The 15576-nt window shown below is 45.0% G+C and overlaps 2 protein-coding genes across 2 annotated transcripts; one reads left to right on the top strand and one right to left on the bottom strand.

Moving 5' to 3' along the window:
* Window positions 1-165: 165 nt before the first annotated feature.
* On the bottom strand, window positions 166-3174 carry LOC121582563 (neurofilament light polypeptide-like). Its single transcript, XM_045225236.1, has 4 exons — window positions 1990-3174; window positions 1543-1667; window positions 912-1399; window positions 166-777 (listed from the first exon to the last, which is right to left on the bottom strand). Exons 1-4 carry the CDS (start codon window positions 3037-3039, stop codon window positions 479-481), a joined length of 1962 nt encoding a protein of 653 aa, XP_045081171.1. The 5' UTR covers window positions 3040-3174; the 3' UTR covers window positions 166-478.
* A 7045-nt stretch (window positions 3175-10219) lies between these two features.
* LOC121582564 (phosphoglycerate mutase 2) lies at window positions 10220-13639 on the top strand. The gene is made up of 3 exons (XM_041898442.2): window positions 10220-10738; window positions 11306-11486; window positions 13105-13639. Exons 1-3 carry the CDS (start codon window positions 10322-10324, stop codon window positions 13272-13274), a joined length of 768 nt encoding a protein of 255 aa, XP_041754376.1. The 5' UTR covers window positions 10220-10321; the 3' UTR covers window positions 13275-13639.
* Window positions 13640-15576: the final 1937 nt, after the last annotated feature.

Below are 15576 nucleotides of genomic sequence, written 5' to 3'. Positions count from 1 at the left end.
TATGTGATCATGTTTTTAAGCATACCTTCAATTAAAGGTTTATCAATAATATATTCAACAACTCATCCTTGTTGTTGAGTTGAACAGATCTAACATAGAAATGATAAATATTGTTTATTGAGTTATTATTTAGCATGACGGACAAAAACAATCAATTACACACTCTGCATGGCTGTTAATAGTATTTATTTAGTCATCCAAAACCACACTCTCGCAGACTTGCATACAGGCACAGCACACACATTCTTACACACACACACTCAAGGAATTGTGTGACCAGACATTAATTTACTTTTAATTATCTTTGCAAGCAGTTATCCTTGATTTTTATGCAGTAGTGCACTAAAATATGTATTGTATTGAGCACCTTGTTAACAAGCACACTGAAGTCATTAATGTTGGGTATTTCTGCTGTTTGTCGAGCTGAGGTTTTTAATAGATAAACGTCTTTTGGCTTGTGGAGTCTAGGGCCACAAACTTACTTTTTAGCTTTTGGTTTTTCAGATTCGTCTTTCTTCTCTTCGGCAGGTTTTTCACTCTTTACTACGGACTTGGATATCTCTGGTTCACCTTTCTCTTCTTTGGTATCTGCTTCGTCATCTTTTTTCTCCTCAGCTTGATCCGCTTCCTTTTTATCACCCCCTTCTTTATCATCTCCTCCCTCTTTCTCTCCCCCCTCCTCTTCCTTTCCTTCCTGCTCCCCACCCTCGTCCTTATCTTCCTTCTTCTCTCCATCCTCCTTTCCAGTTTCTTCCTTCTCTTCCACCTCATCCCCACCTATAACCAAAACATTTAATAATTATGAATAGGGGAATAATTGTGTTGATAGACTGTATTGTAAAAATGTTAACATCTAAGCAATGCACGACAACAAGAGAGAATATTCTTTGAGGGATAATACTAATGCTAACCTTCTTCTCCGTCCTTAGCATCCTCCCCATCTTCCTTCTCCACCTCGCCTCCCTCATCTCCATCTTCATCCTTCTCTTCTCCCTTTTCCTCCTTCTCCTCTCCACCCTCTTCCTCTTCCTCCTTCTCCTCTCCACCCTCTTCCTCTTCCTCCTTCTCCTCTCCACCCTCTTCCGCTTCCTCCTCCTCCTTCTCCTCCTCTTCCTCCTCCTTCTCCTCCTTCTCCTCTTTCTCATCCTGTGGTAGGCTGGCAGAGTCGCGCTGGGCCAGGCTGGCAGAGATGATGTCATCTCCAGAGGCGAATGAGGAGCTGAGGAAGCGTGAGGTCATCAGGTAGGGGGCGCCAGAGCTTAGGCTGGACTGCATGGAGAACATAGAGCGGCCAAAGGAGGGTGTGGCCGACAGGGTGTGGCCGTAGACACTGGACATACTGGACATACCCCCGGACACGCCCACACTGAAACGAGACTCCTCCCCCTCCAGCAGCTTCCTGGAGAAGTAAAGGATCATGGGACATATATACTTTTAGAGTAAAAGGACAAAAGGTTTTCATTGACCTGGACTTGCATTAGTATTATTAAGTTATATTTATTTAAGTTTAAGCTCTGGCCAGTGCTCCTCATAGCATCCTACCTGTAGGCAGCGATCTCGATGTCCAGGGCCATCTTAACATTCAGCAGGTCCTGGTAATCCTTCAGGTAGCGAGCCATCTCCTGCTTGGTGGCTCCCAGCTCATTCTCCAGCTGGCCAATAGTGTCCTACAGGAGACGTTTAGAGGTAATGTGGTGGAAAATGTGTGTGTTCTTACAGCAGCTTACAAGTTCAGGTAAATTGCCTAAAATGGTTGAGTGTGACCATTTAAATTGATGCATTAGAACATTACTAAATCAGTTCTACTTTGCACAAATTATTTAAAACGTTATTGAATTCTTGTATTCAGATAAAGTCATCTATCTATTAATAAACAGTTTCTAAACATGCAATTAATAAATAAATTCACTCTTAGATTGCATTCATTCTGAGGTATTTTCATGAATACAGATTTGCAGTATAAATTTGTCCTGCAGTACCACCACTGACCTGCATGCTGTTGATCTCAGCACTCTGCTTGTCCTCCATGTCGTGCAACTGTTTGTCCAGAGACTCATTGAGACCCCTGCAGGCATCGATCTCCAGCAGGCGGGCCTGCAGCTGCCGGCGGAACTCCCCAGCCTCGTCCCTGGAGCTCCTCACTGCATCGCTGTGCTGGGCCACGCTCTCCGTCAGGGAGCCCACCTTCCCACGGAACCACTCCTCAGCAGACTGCATGTTCTTGGCCGCCAGCCTCTCGTACTGGGCCCGGATGTCCCTCAGAGCCCCGGACAGGTCCGGTGTGGTTGCCTCCATCTCCACAGCCACCTGGGCTCCCAGCTGTGCCTGGGCCTGGAGCTCCACCACCTCCCCCTCGTGGAGCCTCTTGAGGAAGGCCAGCTCGTCCAGCAGGGTCTCCACCCTCTTCTCCAGCTCGGTCCTGGCCAGGGTGGCCTGGTCGGCACCACGCCGCGCATCCAGCAGCCTGCCCTCCGCATCCTCGCGGGCCACCACCTCCTCCTCGTAGCGGGCCTGCAGGGCGTTCAGGGCTTGCTCCAGACGTTCCCTCTGGCCCAAGGCGGCCTGCTGCTCCCCACGCGCCTCCTCCACGGCGGCCCTCAGAGCCCGCGCCTCCTGCTCATACAGGGCCCTCAGACGGGAGGGCTCCCCATGCCTCTGCCTCAGCAGCATCAGCTCAGCTTCCAGCGCACGGTTCTGCTGCTCTAACTCCCGTACGCGGTCGATGAAGCCGGCGAAGCGGTCATTGAGCTCCTGCATCTGGGCCCTCTCCTGGGTCCTCACCGTGCGGAACTCAGAACTTACCTGGGCCGCCTGGCTCAGCTCCAGTTCCACAGAGGAGGAGGAAGCCTGGGATGAATGCAGAGCCCGTCCAGGAGAGGAGTACTGCAAACGGGAGCTCACGGAGGACAGGGGAGAGGTGTGGGAGGAGTAGGCCGAGCGTGACCTCCCTCTGGTCACCACCCCTCGGGGGGCTCCCTCCGCATACCAGCGGCGGTAGGAGGAGGAGGAGTAGTAAGGGTCAAAGCCGAGGGTACTCATGGCTGTGCTGTGCTGTGAGGACAGGCTGCTCTGTCTGGCTCTGTGTGAATGTGTCTGTAGGGCTTCGGTGAAGAACCCAGACTGATGCTGCTGCAGTGGCTTCAGCTTTTATAGCAGGAGGGAGAGCTCTGACGCAAGCACTTTCCCCAACTCTGACTATGCAGGATCGAAAGTCTAACACTGCAATGGAGAGAGAGGGAGAGTGAGAGAAGGAAAAGAAGGAAGGAGAGAGAGGGGGAGGGAAGGAGATAAAGAGATGGGGAGAGATAGAGAGGGAAAGGGAGGGGGCAGATGAAAGAGAGATGTTTGTGTTTTGAGGGTAGAACGGAGGTGAACATGTTTCTAGTTGCTCTACAGTGTTTCTGTCATACACAGTAACCTTGACTACTAATATTCACAAGTTAATGTACAGAAAAGTGGAGTTAGATAGCTAAAGCCTCTGGCTAGTGAAGTATATTATCTGCACTGTACCTGCACCAATAGAACAAATAAATAGTTGCATGAGTTTGTACTCATTTGAATGTAGGTCCTGCAGTCCTCTCTGCAGGGGAAGAGAATGGCTGGCCTGATTCTACAGCAGCTCATGTGTTCCTATTATACACAGCTGGTAATCATACAGTGACACAGCACCTCCCCTGCTGGCCTATAGGAGAAATACACCCATGACTTCTGAAAACCTGCAATGAAAATTACAGAACACACAGCTGGATTGTATTTGGTCAAATATATGGCTCAACCTACCTTATACAAATGATGATTACATTTTGTCAGTTTTATGCATAATATGCATAGTATTTTTGCTAATTGTCATGCATATGAAGATAGTGCATTTTTATTGTTACAGAACAGACATCATCATGCCCGTGTATGCAAATGAAAAAATAGACCGAATGACACTGAAGAGGTACATTAACAAAAAAGAAAACATGTACCTGTGTAGAAGAGAGCCTATGATAGAGTAGCAGAGGCACGCAAGGGGCTTGTTTGACACTGCAGCCGACAGTGCAGGCGACTGCCAACTGACTGATCTTCAAATCACCTTGCATCATAAATAACTACTCATTATTATGTGTAGATCAGTCATGGATTTGATGCTCTCAAATGGCCTTCTCTGATGACATGGAGTCTGAGCTTGCTAAACTGAATATTTCCAGGAATACACAACATCCTGAAATATACAGTGGGTAAAAAGTATTTGATCCCCTGCTGATTTTGTACGTTTGCCCACTGACAAAGACATGATCAGTCTATAATTGTAATGGTAGGTTTATTTGAACAGTGAGAGACAGAATAACAACAAAAAAATCCAGAAAAACGCATGTCAAAAATGTTATAAATTGATTTGTATTTTAATGAGGGAAATAAGTATTTGACCCCTCTGCAAAAGATGACTTAGTACTTGGTGGCAAAACCCTTGTTGGCAATCACAGAGTTCAGACGTTTCTTGTAGTTGGCCACCAGGTTTGCACACATCTCAGGAGGGATTTTGTCCCACTCCTCTTTGCAGATCTTCTCCAAGTCATTAAGGTTTCGAGGCTGACGTTTGGCAACTCGAACCTTCAGCTCCCTCCACAGATTTTCTATGGGATTACGGTCTGGAGACTGGCTAGGCCACTGCAGGACCTTAATGTGCTTCTTCTTGAGCCACTCCTTTGTTGCCTTGGCCGTGTGTTTTGGGTCATTGTCATGCTGGAACAGGGGCGGTGTGTTCATTAGGGTGATATGGGCGACGCACTGCCAAACGGGAAAAGGAAGGGATTTTTTTTCTAATCAATTATATCACGGCAACAGTAGTTATCAGTGTTCTAATCTAGACGTCTGATCTGCCACTAAATGTCCAATCAGGCTAAAGTCGTGCTTCAAATGGCCCCGCCCCTTTTGGGGCGATTTCAGTCAGGTTGAAAATTGCCCCAGAAGTCTCTCATAGACTCTCATGTAAAATCTTTTTTTTTCAACGCGCTTTCGTCATACGTAACATAACCATGAACGTAACTAAGAAAAGAGCGGGTAGCAGCGTCAATCAATTCACGTACTACTGTCAAGATGGCTAGCGTTCAGTGCAACTCGATTGTCTCTTTGAAAGAAGTTCCTTTTTGTCGGCGAACAAATCAAGATAAATTGGCAACGAAACAATTAGGACCTCCCAGACCAAATTTAATAATTCAACAGGTTTCTACTAAAAGGGGGAAAGTCCTACACCCGAGGATTTTCCAAAAATTGGTACGAACGAAAAAACCTGGCTAGCAGGCTGCGATGTAGCTAATGCAGTCTTCTGCTACCCCTGCTTACTCTTTCACCCTGAAGGCGGCACGGCAGACAGCACCGCTTGGACAGCGACTGGTGTAACGGACATGCACCATCTTTCAGAAAAGATTAAGAAACATGAGCTGTCAAAGACCCACATGGATAGCTGTTTGAGATTGTCTGCTTTGGGGAGAGTGAACATTGCCACTCAACTGGATGAGGGATACAGGCTAGCTGTCCGCCGCCACAACGATGAGGTTAGCAAGAACCGCCACATCCTCAGCCGGCTAATCCAGTGTGTGAAGTTTTGCGGAGTGTTTGAGTTAGCTTTGCGAGGCAAAGATGAAACTGAGGGCTCCACCAACCCTGGTATTTTTCTTGGACTTGTCAACTTTGTGGCACAATTAGATGAGGTGTTTTATGGAAATGCATATTGTTTACGCAGTGTTGAGGAATGTGAAAGAACACCCTTGATTATTTTTACTGTGATAACTTATTTTGCTTTTGTAAGCCAACACTTTTGAGATCAGTCAATAAATGCTTCTGGTATTGACTTATATGCTGCCCCTGTCTTCATGTTGTTGCTGGACATATCTTTTTTTTAAATGTGTGTAGGTCACCTAAATCATCAGAAAAATTGCCCCCCCTGAGAATTTTTTCAGGAGCCGCCACTGTGCTGGAATACCTATCCACGACCCATTTTCAATGCCCTGGCTGAGGGAAGGAGGTTCTCACCCAAGATTTGACAGTACATGGCCCTGTCCATCGTCCCTTTGATGCGGTGAAGTTGTCCTGTCCCCTTAGCAGAAAAACACCCCCAAAGCATAATGTTTCCACCTCCATGTTTGACAGTGGGGATGGTGTTCTTGGGGTCATAGGCAGCATTCCTCCTCCTCCAAACACAGCGAGTTGAGTTGATGCCAAAGAGCTCCATTTTGGTCTCATCTGACCACAACACTTTCACCCAGTTCTCCTCTGAATCATTCAGATGTTCATTGGCAAACTTCAGACGGCCCTGTATATGTTGTTGGTAATCAGGCCTACAGGTACCACTGTTGTGTCGTCCCGGTACAACCACTATTTGATCTTCACAGGACAACTGTAGTCCATCGCAGTATAGTTATATAGTAAGTACAGTCGGAAAATACTTATTTGGGATGTTTGAAATTCAATTCAAGTAGAAATGCAGCAAGGTTTCAAACCGATCCTACCACCCACTTAAACTCTGGGGCCAGCACAGGTAAAAATACTGATTATGCATTAAAATGACTGAGAGAGTCAGGCCTGAGCCCAAACTTTAGGGCTAAATCAATGCCCACTGCTACCAATCAAAAATATGAGCCATATTGAGATAGGAGAGAAATACAATATCACCAAATACAAAATTAATGGAACTCTGGGCATGAAGCCAATCTGTGTATCATATATCACAAAAAAGGGCAGAGAGCTAGAGGAATCACAAAGAGAGAGAAAGACTTAGGATGCTGCAGTGAGCGAGAGAGAGAGAGAATGAGAGAGAGAGAGAGAGAGAGAGAGAGAGAGAGAGAGAGAGAGAGAGAGAGAGAGAGAGATAGAAAGAGAGAGAGAGAGATAGAGAGAGAGAGAGAGAGAGAGAGAGAGAGAGAGAGAGAGAGAGAGAGAGAGAGAGAGAGAGAGAGAGAGAGAGAGAGAGAGAGAGAGAGAGAGAGAGAGAGAGACAGAGAGAGAGAGAGAGAGAGAGAGAAAGAGAGAAAGCAGGTGAATATAGTAGGGCAGAATTGTGTAGTTGAAAGAGGTGAAAGAGGAGAGGAGGTGGTGTGGAGGGGATGGGGGGTCCTGGGTGAGCACGACTGTACTGATGAGTCAGCTTGCGGCAGCACTCCACACCTACACTAAACATTGTCGTTGCCTTGTCAGCAAAATACACACAAACACACTCAAATTCATACACTCATCTCAATAAGTACAGCCAGAATACACAGTATACTGCATCCAAACATGGACTCATATCAGCCTGCTCTTTGACCAGATCCTCATACTGGTTCCCTCTTCACTCTTCAGCTGATAGATGAACCTGTTTCTCTTGTTAGGGAATTAACATGATGTCTAACTTCAAAGCCCTCTGTGTCCCTTCCAGCAAAAGCGATCATGAAAATGTATTTGAATGAACATAACCAATTCCGTATAATAAACAAACCAATACATTATCATAACAAAAATACAAACACATCTTCACAGACATCATTTATAAACATTAGCATTACAGCACCTGATAGGGGAGAGTGGGGTATGTTGAGCCATTTTTTACATTTAGTATATAGTATTATTTTTAACAAAATATATCTACATACAGTGGGTATCATAAGTATTCACCCGTATTGGATTTCTTTACATTTTATTGTATTACAAAGTGGGATTAAAATGGATTTAATTGTAATGTTTTATCAACGATCTACACATAATACTCTGTAATGTCAAAGTAGAAGAAACATTCCAACATTATTTAAAGATTATTTAAAAAGAAAGCACTAATATGCCATGATTAGATAAGTATTCACCCCTCTGAGTCAATACATGTTAGGAACACTTTTGGCAGCGATTACAGCTGTGAGTGTTCTTGGGTAAGTCTCTAAAAGCTTTCCACACCTGGATTGTCACTATAATGTTGTTGATCCATTGTCAGTTTTCTCCCATCACAGCCATTGAACTCCATAGCTGTTTTAAAATCACCAATGTCCTCATGGTGACATCCCCAAGCAGTTTCTTCCTGTCCTGCAGCTCAGTTCAGAAGGACGATATAACTTATTATGTGATTTGTTAAGCCAAATTTTACTTCTGAACAAATTTAGGCTTGCCTAAACAAAGGGGGTGAATACTTATGCAACGACTATATTTTTATTAATTTGTAAATGTTATTTTTACTTTGACATTATGTAGTATTTTGTGTAGATCAATGACTCACAATTAAATCTATTTCAATCCCACTTTGTAATGCAATAAAATGGGGGTGAATACTTACAGTGAGGGAAAAAAGGTATTTGATCCCCTGCTGATTTTGTACGTTTGCCCACTGACAAAGAAATGACCAGTCTATAATTTTAATGGTAGGTTTATTTGAACAGTGAGAGACAGAATAGCAACAACAAAATCCAGAAAAACGCATGTCAAAAATGTTATAAATTGATTTGCATTTTAATGAGGGAAATAAGTATTTGACCCCCTCTCAATCAGAAAGATGTCTGGCTCCCAGGTGTCTTTTATACAGGTAACGAGCTGAGATTAGGAGCACACTCTTAAAGGGAGTGCTCCTAATCTCATCTTGTTACCTGTATAAAAGACACCTGTCCACAGAAGCAATCAATCAATCAGATTCCAAACTCTCCACCATGGCCAAGACCAAAGAGCTCTCCAAGGATGTCAGGGACAAGATTGTAGACCTACACAAGGCTGGAATGGGCTACAAGACCATCGCCAAGTAGCTTGGTGAGAAGGTGACAACAGTTGGTGCGATTAGTCGCAAATGGAAGAAACACAAAAGAACTGTCAATCAGCCCAGAACTACACGGGAGGATCTTGTCAATGATGTCAAGGCAGCTGGGACCATAGTCACCAAGAAAACAATTGGTAACACACTACGCCGTGAAGGACTGAAATCCTGCAGCGCCCGCAAGGTCCCCCTGCTCAAGAAAGCACATATACAGGGTCGTCTGAAGTTTGCCAATGAACATCTGAATGATTCAGAGGAGAACTGGGTAAAAGTGTTGTGGTCAGATGAGACCAAAATGGAGCTCTTTGGCATCAACTCAACTCGCCGTGTTTGGAGGAGGAGGAATGCTGCCTATGACCCCAAGAACACCATCCCCACCGTCAAACATGGAGGTGGAAACATTATGCTTTGGGGGTGTTTTTCTGCTAAGGGGACAGGACAACTTCACTGCATCAAAGGGACGATGGACGGGGCCATGTACTGTCAAATCTTTTCCCTCAGCCAGGGCATTGAAAATGGGTCATGGATGGGTATTCCAGCATGACAATGACCCAAACACACAGCCAAGGCAACAAAGGAGTGGCTCAAGAAGAAGCACATTAAGGTCCTGGAGTGGCCTAGCCAGTCTCCAGACCTTAATCCCATAGAAAATCTATGGAGGGAGCTGAAGTTTCGAGTTGCCAAATGTCATTCTCGAAACCTTAATGACTTGGAGAAGATCTGCAAAGAGGAGTGGGACAAAATCCCTCCTGAGATGTGTGCAAACCTGGTGGCCAACTACAAGAAACGTCTGACCTTTGTGATTGCCAACAAGGGTTTTGCCACCAAGTACTAAGTCATGTTTTGCAGAGGGGTCAAATACTTATTTCCCTCATTAAAATGCAAATCAATTTATAGCATGCATTTTCTTGTTGTTATTCTGTCTCTCACTGTTCAAATAAACCTACCATTAAAATTATAGACTGATCATGTCTTTGTCAGTGGGCAAACGTACAAAATCAGCAGGAGAAACAAAAACTTTTTTCCCTCACTGTAGCTGCCCACAATGTCACCCCATGTTGAGGCAGAATCTTTTAGTCTGGTTTTCCCTAGTCACTACTACCTCATTGCATGGTATAGTTGTATCAGTAATGGTTTTGGATTAAGATATGAAGTGCATGGCCAGAGTTAGATAACTATTTCCACTGTCTTTCATTGATGTGGCTGTTCCTCTCAGACACAGCAGCTTACTCTGATCTTTACACTTTTATTCCACAGCTCTCAGTTTAAAAGTCATGTTGCTATTTTAGCTCAATCCCTGACCTCTGCCCTTCCCAGCCGGGACATGTCCCTCTAGCCCACGGGAGGCCCTGTCTTATTGGCTGAGCCTGGCTGTCAATCAGGAGGTGAAGTTCCCTCATTGGTGGAGAGCAGTGGAGGACCGGCTGCTACACAGGCCCACATTCCAGGGTGCTATAAAAAGTGTGGTTGGAGTCGCTCGGGGCTCACTGTTGGTCTCAGAGTGTGTGTGTACCATAAGGGAGGGCCGTGTCTCGTGTGTTTGGTGAAGGAACTTAAAGCAACACTGCAAACATGACTACCGCCCATAAATTGGTGATCGTCCGTCATGGTGAGAGTGAGTGGAACCAGTACAACAAATTCTGTGGCTGGTTTGATGCCGACCTCAGCGAGAAGGGCCTGGAGGAGGCCAAGCGTGGTGCCATGGCCATCAAGGAGGCCGGCATGAAGTTTGACATCTGCCACACCTCCGTGCTGAAGCGCGCCGTCAAGACCCTGTGGATCATCCTGGAGGGCACAGACCAGATGTGGCTGCCCGTGTACCGCACATGGCGCCTGAACGAGCGCCACTACGGCGGCCTGACAGGTCTTAACAAGGCAGAGACAGCCGAGAAGCACGGAGAGGAGCAGGTCAAGATCTGGCGTCGCTCCTTCGACATCCCCCCTCCCCCCATGGAACACAACCATGCCTTCCACAAGACCATCAGTGAGGTAAGAGGGGTGGTGTTGGAGTATTGATGGTGCTATTACTACACAAAACAGACCTGTGATTCAAGTTTTAGGCGTGTGATTGCTGATATAGAGTAATAACACCTGACACATTAGTTAAAAAGTAAAATACCCCTAGTTTTACAAGGAAACCAGACAACGATAGGATATCTATGACTTGCTCAGGAGATCCTGCAAGACTAAGACCTGCAGGTCTCAGTTGGAGTAAAACACCATTGAATGAATGGAACAGCATTGAATGAATGGAACAGCATTGAATGAATGGAACAGCATTGAATGAAATTCTATGACTTCTCATGTATGACTACTTGTATGAGCCTAAACATGGACTGTACAACTGCAACATGTACCGCTTTAGTTACTAAGTAAGCTCTGCCAGGTTTACTTTGCAGCCCTCTAGTATGTTACATCACACTTGTCAGCACCTGCTGTTGTGAAGATACATTTGAGCAGTGTAACCCAACATGATGATACATTTGAGCAGTGTAACCCAACATGATGATACAATTGAGCAGTGTAACCCAACATGCTGATCCGTCCTCCCACCAGTCAAGGCGCTACAAGGGCCTGAAGCCCGGTGAGCTGCCCACATGTGAATCCCTGAAGGACACCATTGCCCGCGCCCTGCCCTACTGGAACGATGTCATCGCACCTGAGATCAAGGCCGGCAAGAACGTCATCATCGCTGCCCACGGCAACAGCCTCCGTGGAATTGTCAAGCACTTAGAGGGTGAGTATTATGGGCTGCTGCGGTAGCTGGACACAGAGAGAGAGGGTGGGAAAGAGGGGGGACAGGGAAAGAGAGAGAGCAGAGGAGATGACATGGAGAAAGAGTGGTACAACTAACATAGGAGATGACAGTCATACAAGGCAGGGGGGAACATGGAAAAGTTTGGAAATGACAGAGAGCACTTGCGGGAAAAGGTTAGAGGTCATGTTTCACAAGGTATGTCCAGTATGGCATGTAGTCAAACATCACATGACTCACAACACAGATCTAAAAGATGCATAGCCACTGCACAGATTGAAGCAGGGGTCTAGCCTCCCTTGAGGTTCTTGAGAAAGCAGCCAAGGAAGTGAGAGAAGGGAAGAACTCCATTCAAGCAGCAGCAAGAGATGAAAAAGAAATAGACTGAATGACACTGAAGAGGTACATTGACAGAAAAGAAACGAACATGCACCTGTGTGAAAGAGAGGCTATGATAGAGTAGCAGAGACACACAAGGTCTTATCTGATGACATGGAGTCTGACTGCGCTTGCTAAACATATCAAGAATCTTGCTGATCAGTTTCATGGGCTTAGTAGCCTCAAATGCAGAGAACGTGCCTACAAATGTGCACATCGAAACAATATCACTGTCCCAGATAACTGGTCAAGAAATGGAAGGGTAAGTGATAGTGAACAGAGAGATCTATATCTGAATATAGGCATACTTTTATCAACCAGCACCATCACCCACTGTCACAGGACACCATCACCTAGTGTCACAGGACACCTTCACTCACTTACCCCAAGGTGGCTCAACTTACCTTGTCCCTAACCTCAACTTACCCCATGCCCCGGACAAGCTATGTTTTCAAAACTGTTATGTTTACATGAATTCTGATTATACACAACATCCTGAAATATATGTAGATATCTTTGTTAGAAATAATACTATGTTAGTGATGCTGAATGTAAAAATGGCTCAATTTACCCCACTCTCCCCTACACTGATGTAGGGACTGGCTGTACACAGTAAATTCCTAATAGGCTGTTGTTTGTTCATTATTTGTGGATCACTGAGAATGTAACAGCTGGACCCATAGGCATGGTACATCACAAGCACCCAATCACATACATAGAGTACACAAACACATTCCCAGATTACCAGGAGTCTATAAATAGCTGTGGCTCTCTCCCTGCTGGAGCTCAGACCGACACAGTGGAAAAGGCCATGGGTGCGGTCCCGTTACGGGCACGACCTTTCTGCAGAAAGGTTTTGCATTCTCTAGGAGTGGTGGGACCAGGGTGATTCAGACAGGGTTGCAGAGGGATAGACACAAGAGCAGAGGGAACAAGCTACTTAGTGCCCCCCTGAAAGAGGAGTATGGATGACCTCACCTGTCAAAGGGCACCAAATGTTGCTCTTGTAAAGAGAGCTGGGTAGTGGGTACTAGCTAAGAAATATACCAGCCTTCGAGGATCTGTACTTGACATCCGTAGAAAGGATTTCCCCTCCACTAGGAATACACGTCCAATACAGTGCGTAATGTTAATTTCCTTGAATATGAATGATCAGTCTGGATTTCCCAACCTATTCTCTGTTCATTCCTAACACATATTTCTGTCTGTCTGTCTGTCTCAGGCATGTCCGACGCTGCCATCATGGAGTTGAACCTGCCAACAGGTATCCCCATTGTGTACGAGCTGGACACGAACCTGAAGCCCGTCAAGCCCATGGCTTTCCTGGGAGACGCCGAGACCGTAAAGAAGGCCATGGAGGCCGTGGCTGCCCAGGGCAAGGCTAAGAAGTAAGCTAGCCTGGAGGTGTCAAGAGGAGAGAGAGAAAGTGACTGTTCCCCCCATCCCTAACTATCATCCACACCTCCATCTCCCCATTCACCTGCAGTCCATTCCATCCTGGGATAAATGCTATTTTTGGTTGTGGAAATAGGCCCTGTGTAGCCATCTGTATCTGAGAGGGAACATCACGAAACCCAGATATGTGGTGATTGTTCCATAGATCTATGCAGGTTGTACCGGTACTGCACAAGTCTTGTCCACTCACCCAAACACACAGACTATTGTGGAGTGTCACAGTCCCACTGTAGGATTGGTTAAGCCCTGTGTTAAGGGCAGCACACTCTGACACAACAAATAAAGAAACCATATTTTGTGTATGCCTGTTTCTGCATTTATCTCTTTCTTCTTCACCTCTTCCTCCCCCTCTGTTTTGATGTTTTTCCTCCTCTTACTCTCTCGCTTCCCCTTCCCTTTTCTCTTCTCCTCCTCCGTTACCTGCTCTTCCTCCTCTCCCTCCATGGGTAATTCAGTGGTATCAGCTCGGCAGTGGCGATGCTGTGTAATCTTATCCAGGGAGCAGAGCGGAGTGTGGCGGGGAGGAGAGAGAGGAGAGGAGGGTCACTGAGTTTGTTTTGGCAGTGTTCCCATGTTGCAGGAGCACTTCATCTGACTCTGTCCCTCTCCTCTCCTCAGTACAGACAGGGTACGCTGGCTCAGGGCCAGGGCCACTTTTAGCAGGGGAGAGGGTGTGGGTGTGGGTGTGTGGGTTCATGTGCATGGGCATGTCTGTGTAAAGGGGTTTAGGGGGTGAGGTACCAAGTCAGTGTGTGTGGCACTTTCATTATGTGTGTACAATAGTTCTAATTCTAGGCCATCAACAATTACTAAACCCAGACCTTATTGTAATCAGCAACATTAATGGACAAATCACCTATCAACTACCACCTGCACCTAGATTTGATGACTGGGTCAGAGAAGGGGGCACTAAAAGGAATTTGATTTAGGTTAGATTGAACACAAATTCCATCAAACCAAGAGTGGGGACAGCAGTAAAATAACATTTTACACTAATTAGTCTGGATCCCAAACACAAGGCTGGTCTAAAGTGGCTAAATCAAATTATACTTCCATCTCTTTAACCTCTACGGGATCGGTGTCCCGTATACGGGACGGTTGAGCTAACGTGAGCTAATGTGATTAGCATGACTGTTGTAAGTAACAGCAAACTTTCCAGGACATAGACATGTCTTATATGTGCAGAAAGCCTACATTCTTGTTAATCTAACTGCACTGTCCAATTTACAGTAGCTATTACAGTGAGAAAATACCATGCTATTGTTTGAGGAGAGTGCACAACAACAAAAAATGTATCACGACAACTGGTTTGATACATACAACTGGTTTGATACATTCACCTCTGAATGTAAATAATGTACTTACATTCAGTAATCTTGCTCTGATTTGTCATCCTACGGGTCCTAGACATAAAATGTAACAGTTTTGTTTGATAAAATCCATTTTTATATTCAAATATAGGAACTGGGTTCTACAGTTTGACCCCCTGCTGTCTCTGGCTCCACACCCACCCCACCCGGCAATCTAGATCTGTGAAAATTAGTGTATAAGCTAATGATCCATCATGTATGACATTCCTGTGAGTGTGTAAACTTACATTTTGTATTACCTTATTATTTTTGTATGTTCTCTATAGTTATGTACTTGAAAATGTATCAATTGACCAATTCGGCACATTTGGGCAGACTTGATACAAAATAGTCCAGTATTGCAATGCTTCACAGGATCAATCTGAAACTTTGCGCACGCACTGCTTCCTTCTAGTGGCCAAAATATAAATTGCACCTAAACTGCAATATTATATTGTGGCCTTTCTCTTGCATTTCAAAGATTATTTAAAAAAAGAAATAAATAAAACCTCATGTTTTTTTGTTTGTATTGTCTTTTACCAGATCTAATGTGTTATATTCTCCTACATTACATTCTCCTATCCTACATTTCCACAACCTTCAAAGTGTTTCCTTTCAAATGGTATCAAGAATATGCATATCCTTGCTTCAGGTCCTGAGCTACAGGCAGTTAGATTTGGGTATGTCATTTTAGACGAAAATTGAAAAAAAGGGTCAGATCCTTAAGAGGTTCTAAGACAGTGTGTTGTAAGGCATTCAGATGTTCAATGTCTATACTGTAAGGTATCTACATGTCTAAATGAAGCTTTTCCAATCTATCTTGCGTCAAAAATACGTATTTATATCTAGTCTAATTGCATAGAATAAAATGCTTAATTTAAAGTGAAAAT

Source organism: Coregonus clupeaformis, chromosome 15 (assembly GCF_020615455.1).
Source record: "Coregonus clupeaformis isolate EN_2021a chromosome 15, ASM2061545v1, whole genome shotgun sequence".
Classification (NCBI taxonomy): domain Eukaryota; kingdom Metazoa; phylum Chordata; class Actinopteri; order Salmoniformes; family Salmonidae; genus Coregonus; species Coregonus clupeaformis.
Note: the sequence above shows the minus strand (reverse complement) of the source record. Positions and strands in the feature narration are given on the sequence as shown.

What these genes read in the sequence shown, in the direction of transcription:
- LOC121582563 (XM_045225236.1), bottom strand. Translation starts at nt 3,039, where the DNA reads ATGAGTACCCTCGGCTTTGACCCTTACTACTCCTCCTCCTCCTACCGC. An exon ending in CTGAGATCAACAGCATGCAG is followed by an intron (nt 1,668 to 1,989) that starts GTCAGTGGTGGT and finishes CGTCTCCTGTAG; the next exon opens with GACACTATTGGCCAGCTGGA. An exon ending in TGCTAAGGACGGAGAAGAAG is followed by an intron (nt 778 to 911) that starts GTTAGCATTAGT and finishes TTTTGGTTATAG; the next exon opens with GTGGGGATGAGGTGGAAGAG.
- LOC121582564 (XM_041898442.2), top strand. Translation starts at nt 10,322, where the DNA reads ATGACTACCGCCCATAAATTGGTGATCGTCCGTCATGGTGAGAGTGAG. An exon ending in TCCACAAGACCATCAGTGAG is followed by an intron (nt 10,739 to 11,305) that starts GTAAGAGGGGTG and finishes TCCTCCCACCAG; the next exon opens with TCAAGGCGCTACAAGGGCCT. An exon ending in AATTGTCAAGCACTTAGAGG is followed by an intron (nt 11,487 to 13,104) that starts GTGAGTATTATG and finishes TGTCTGTCTCAG; the next exon opens with GCATGTCCGACGCTGCCATC.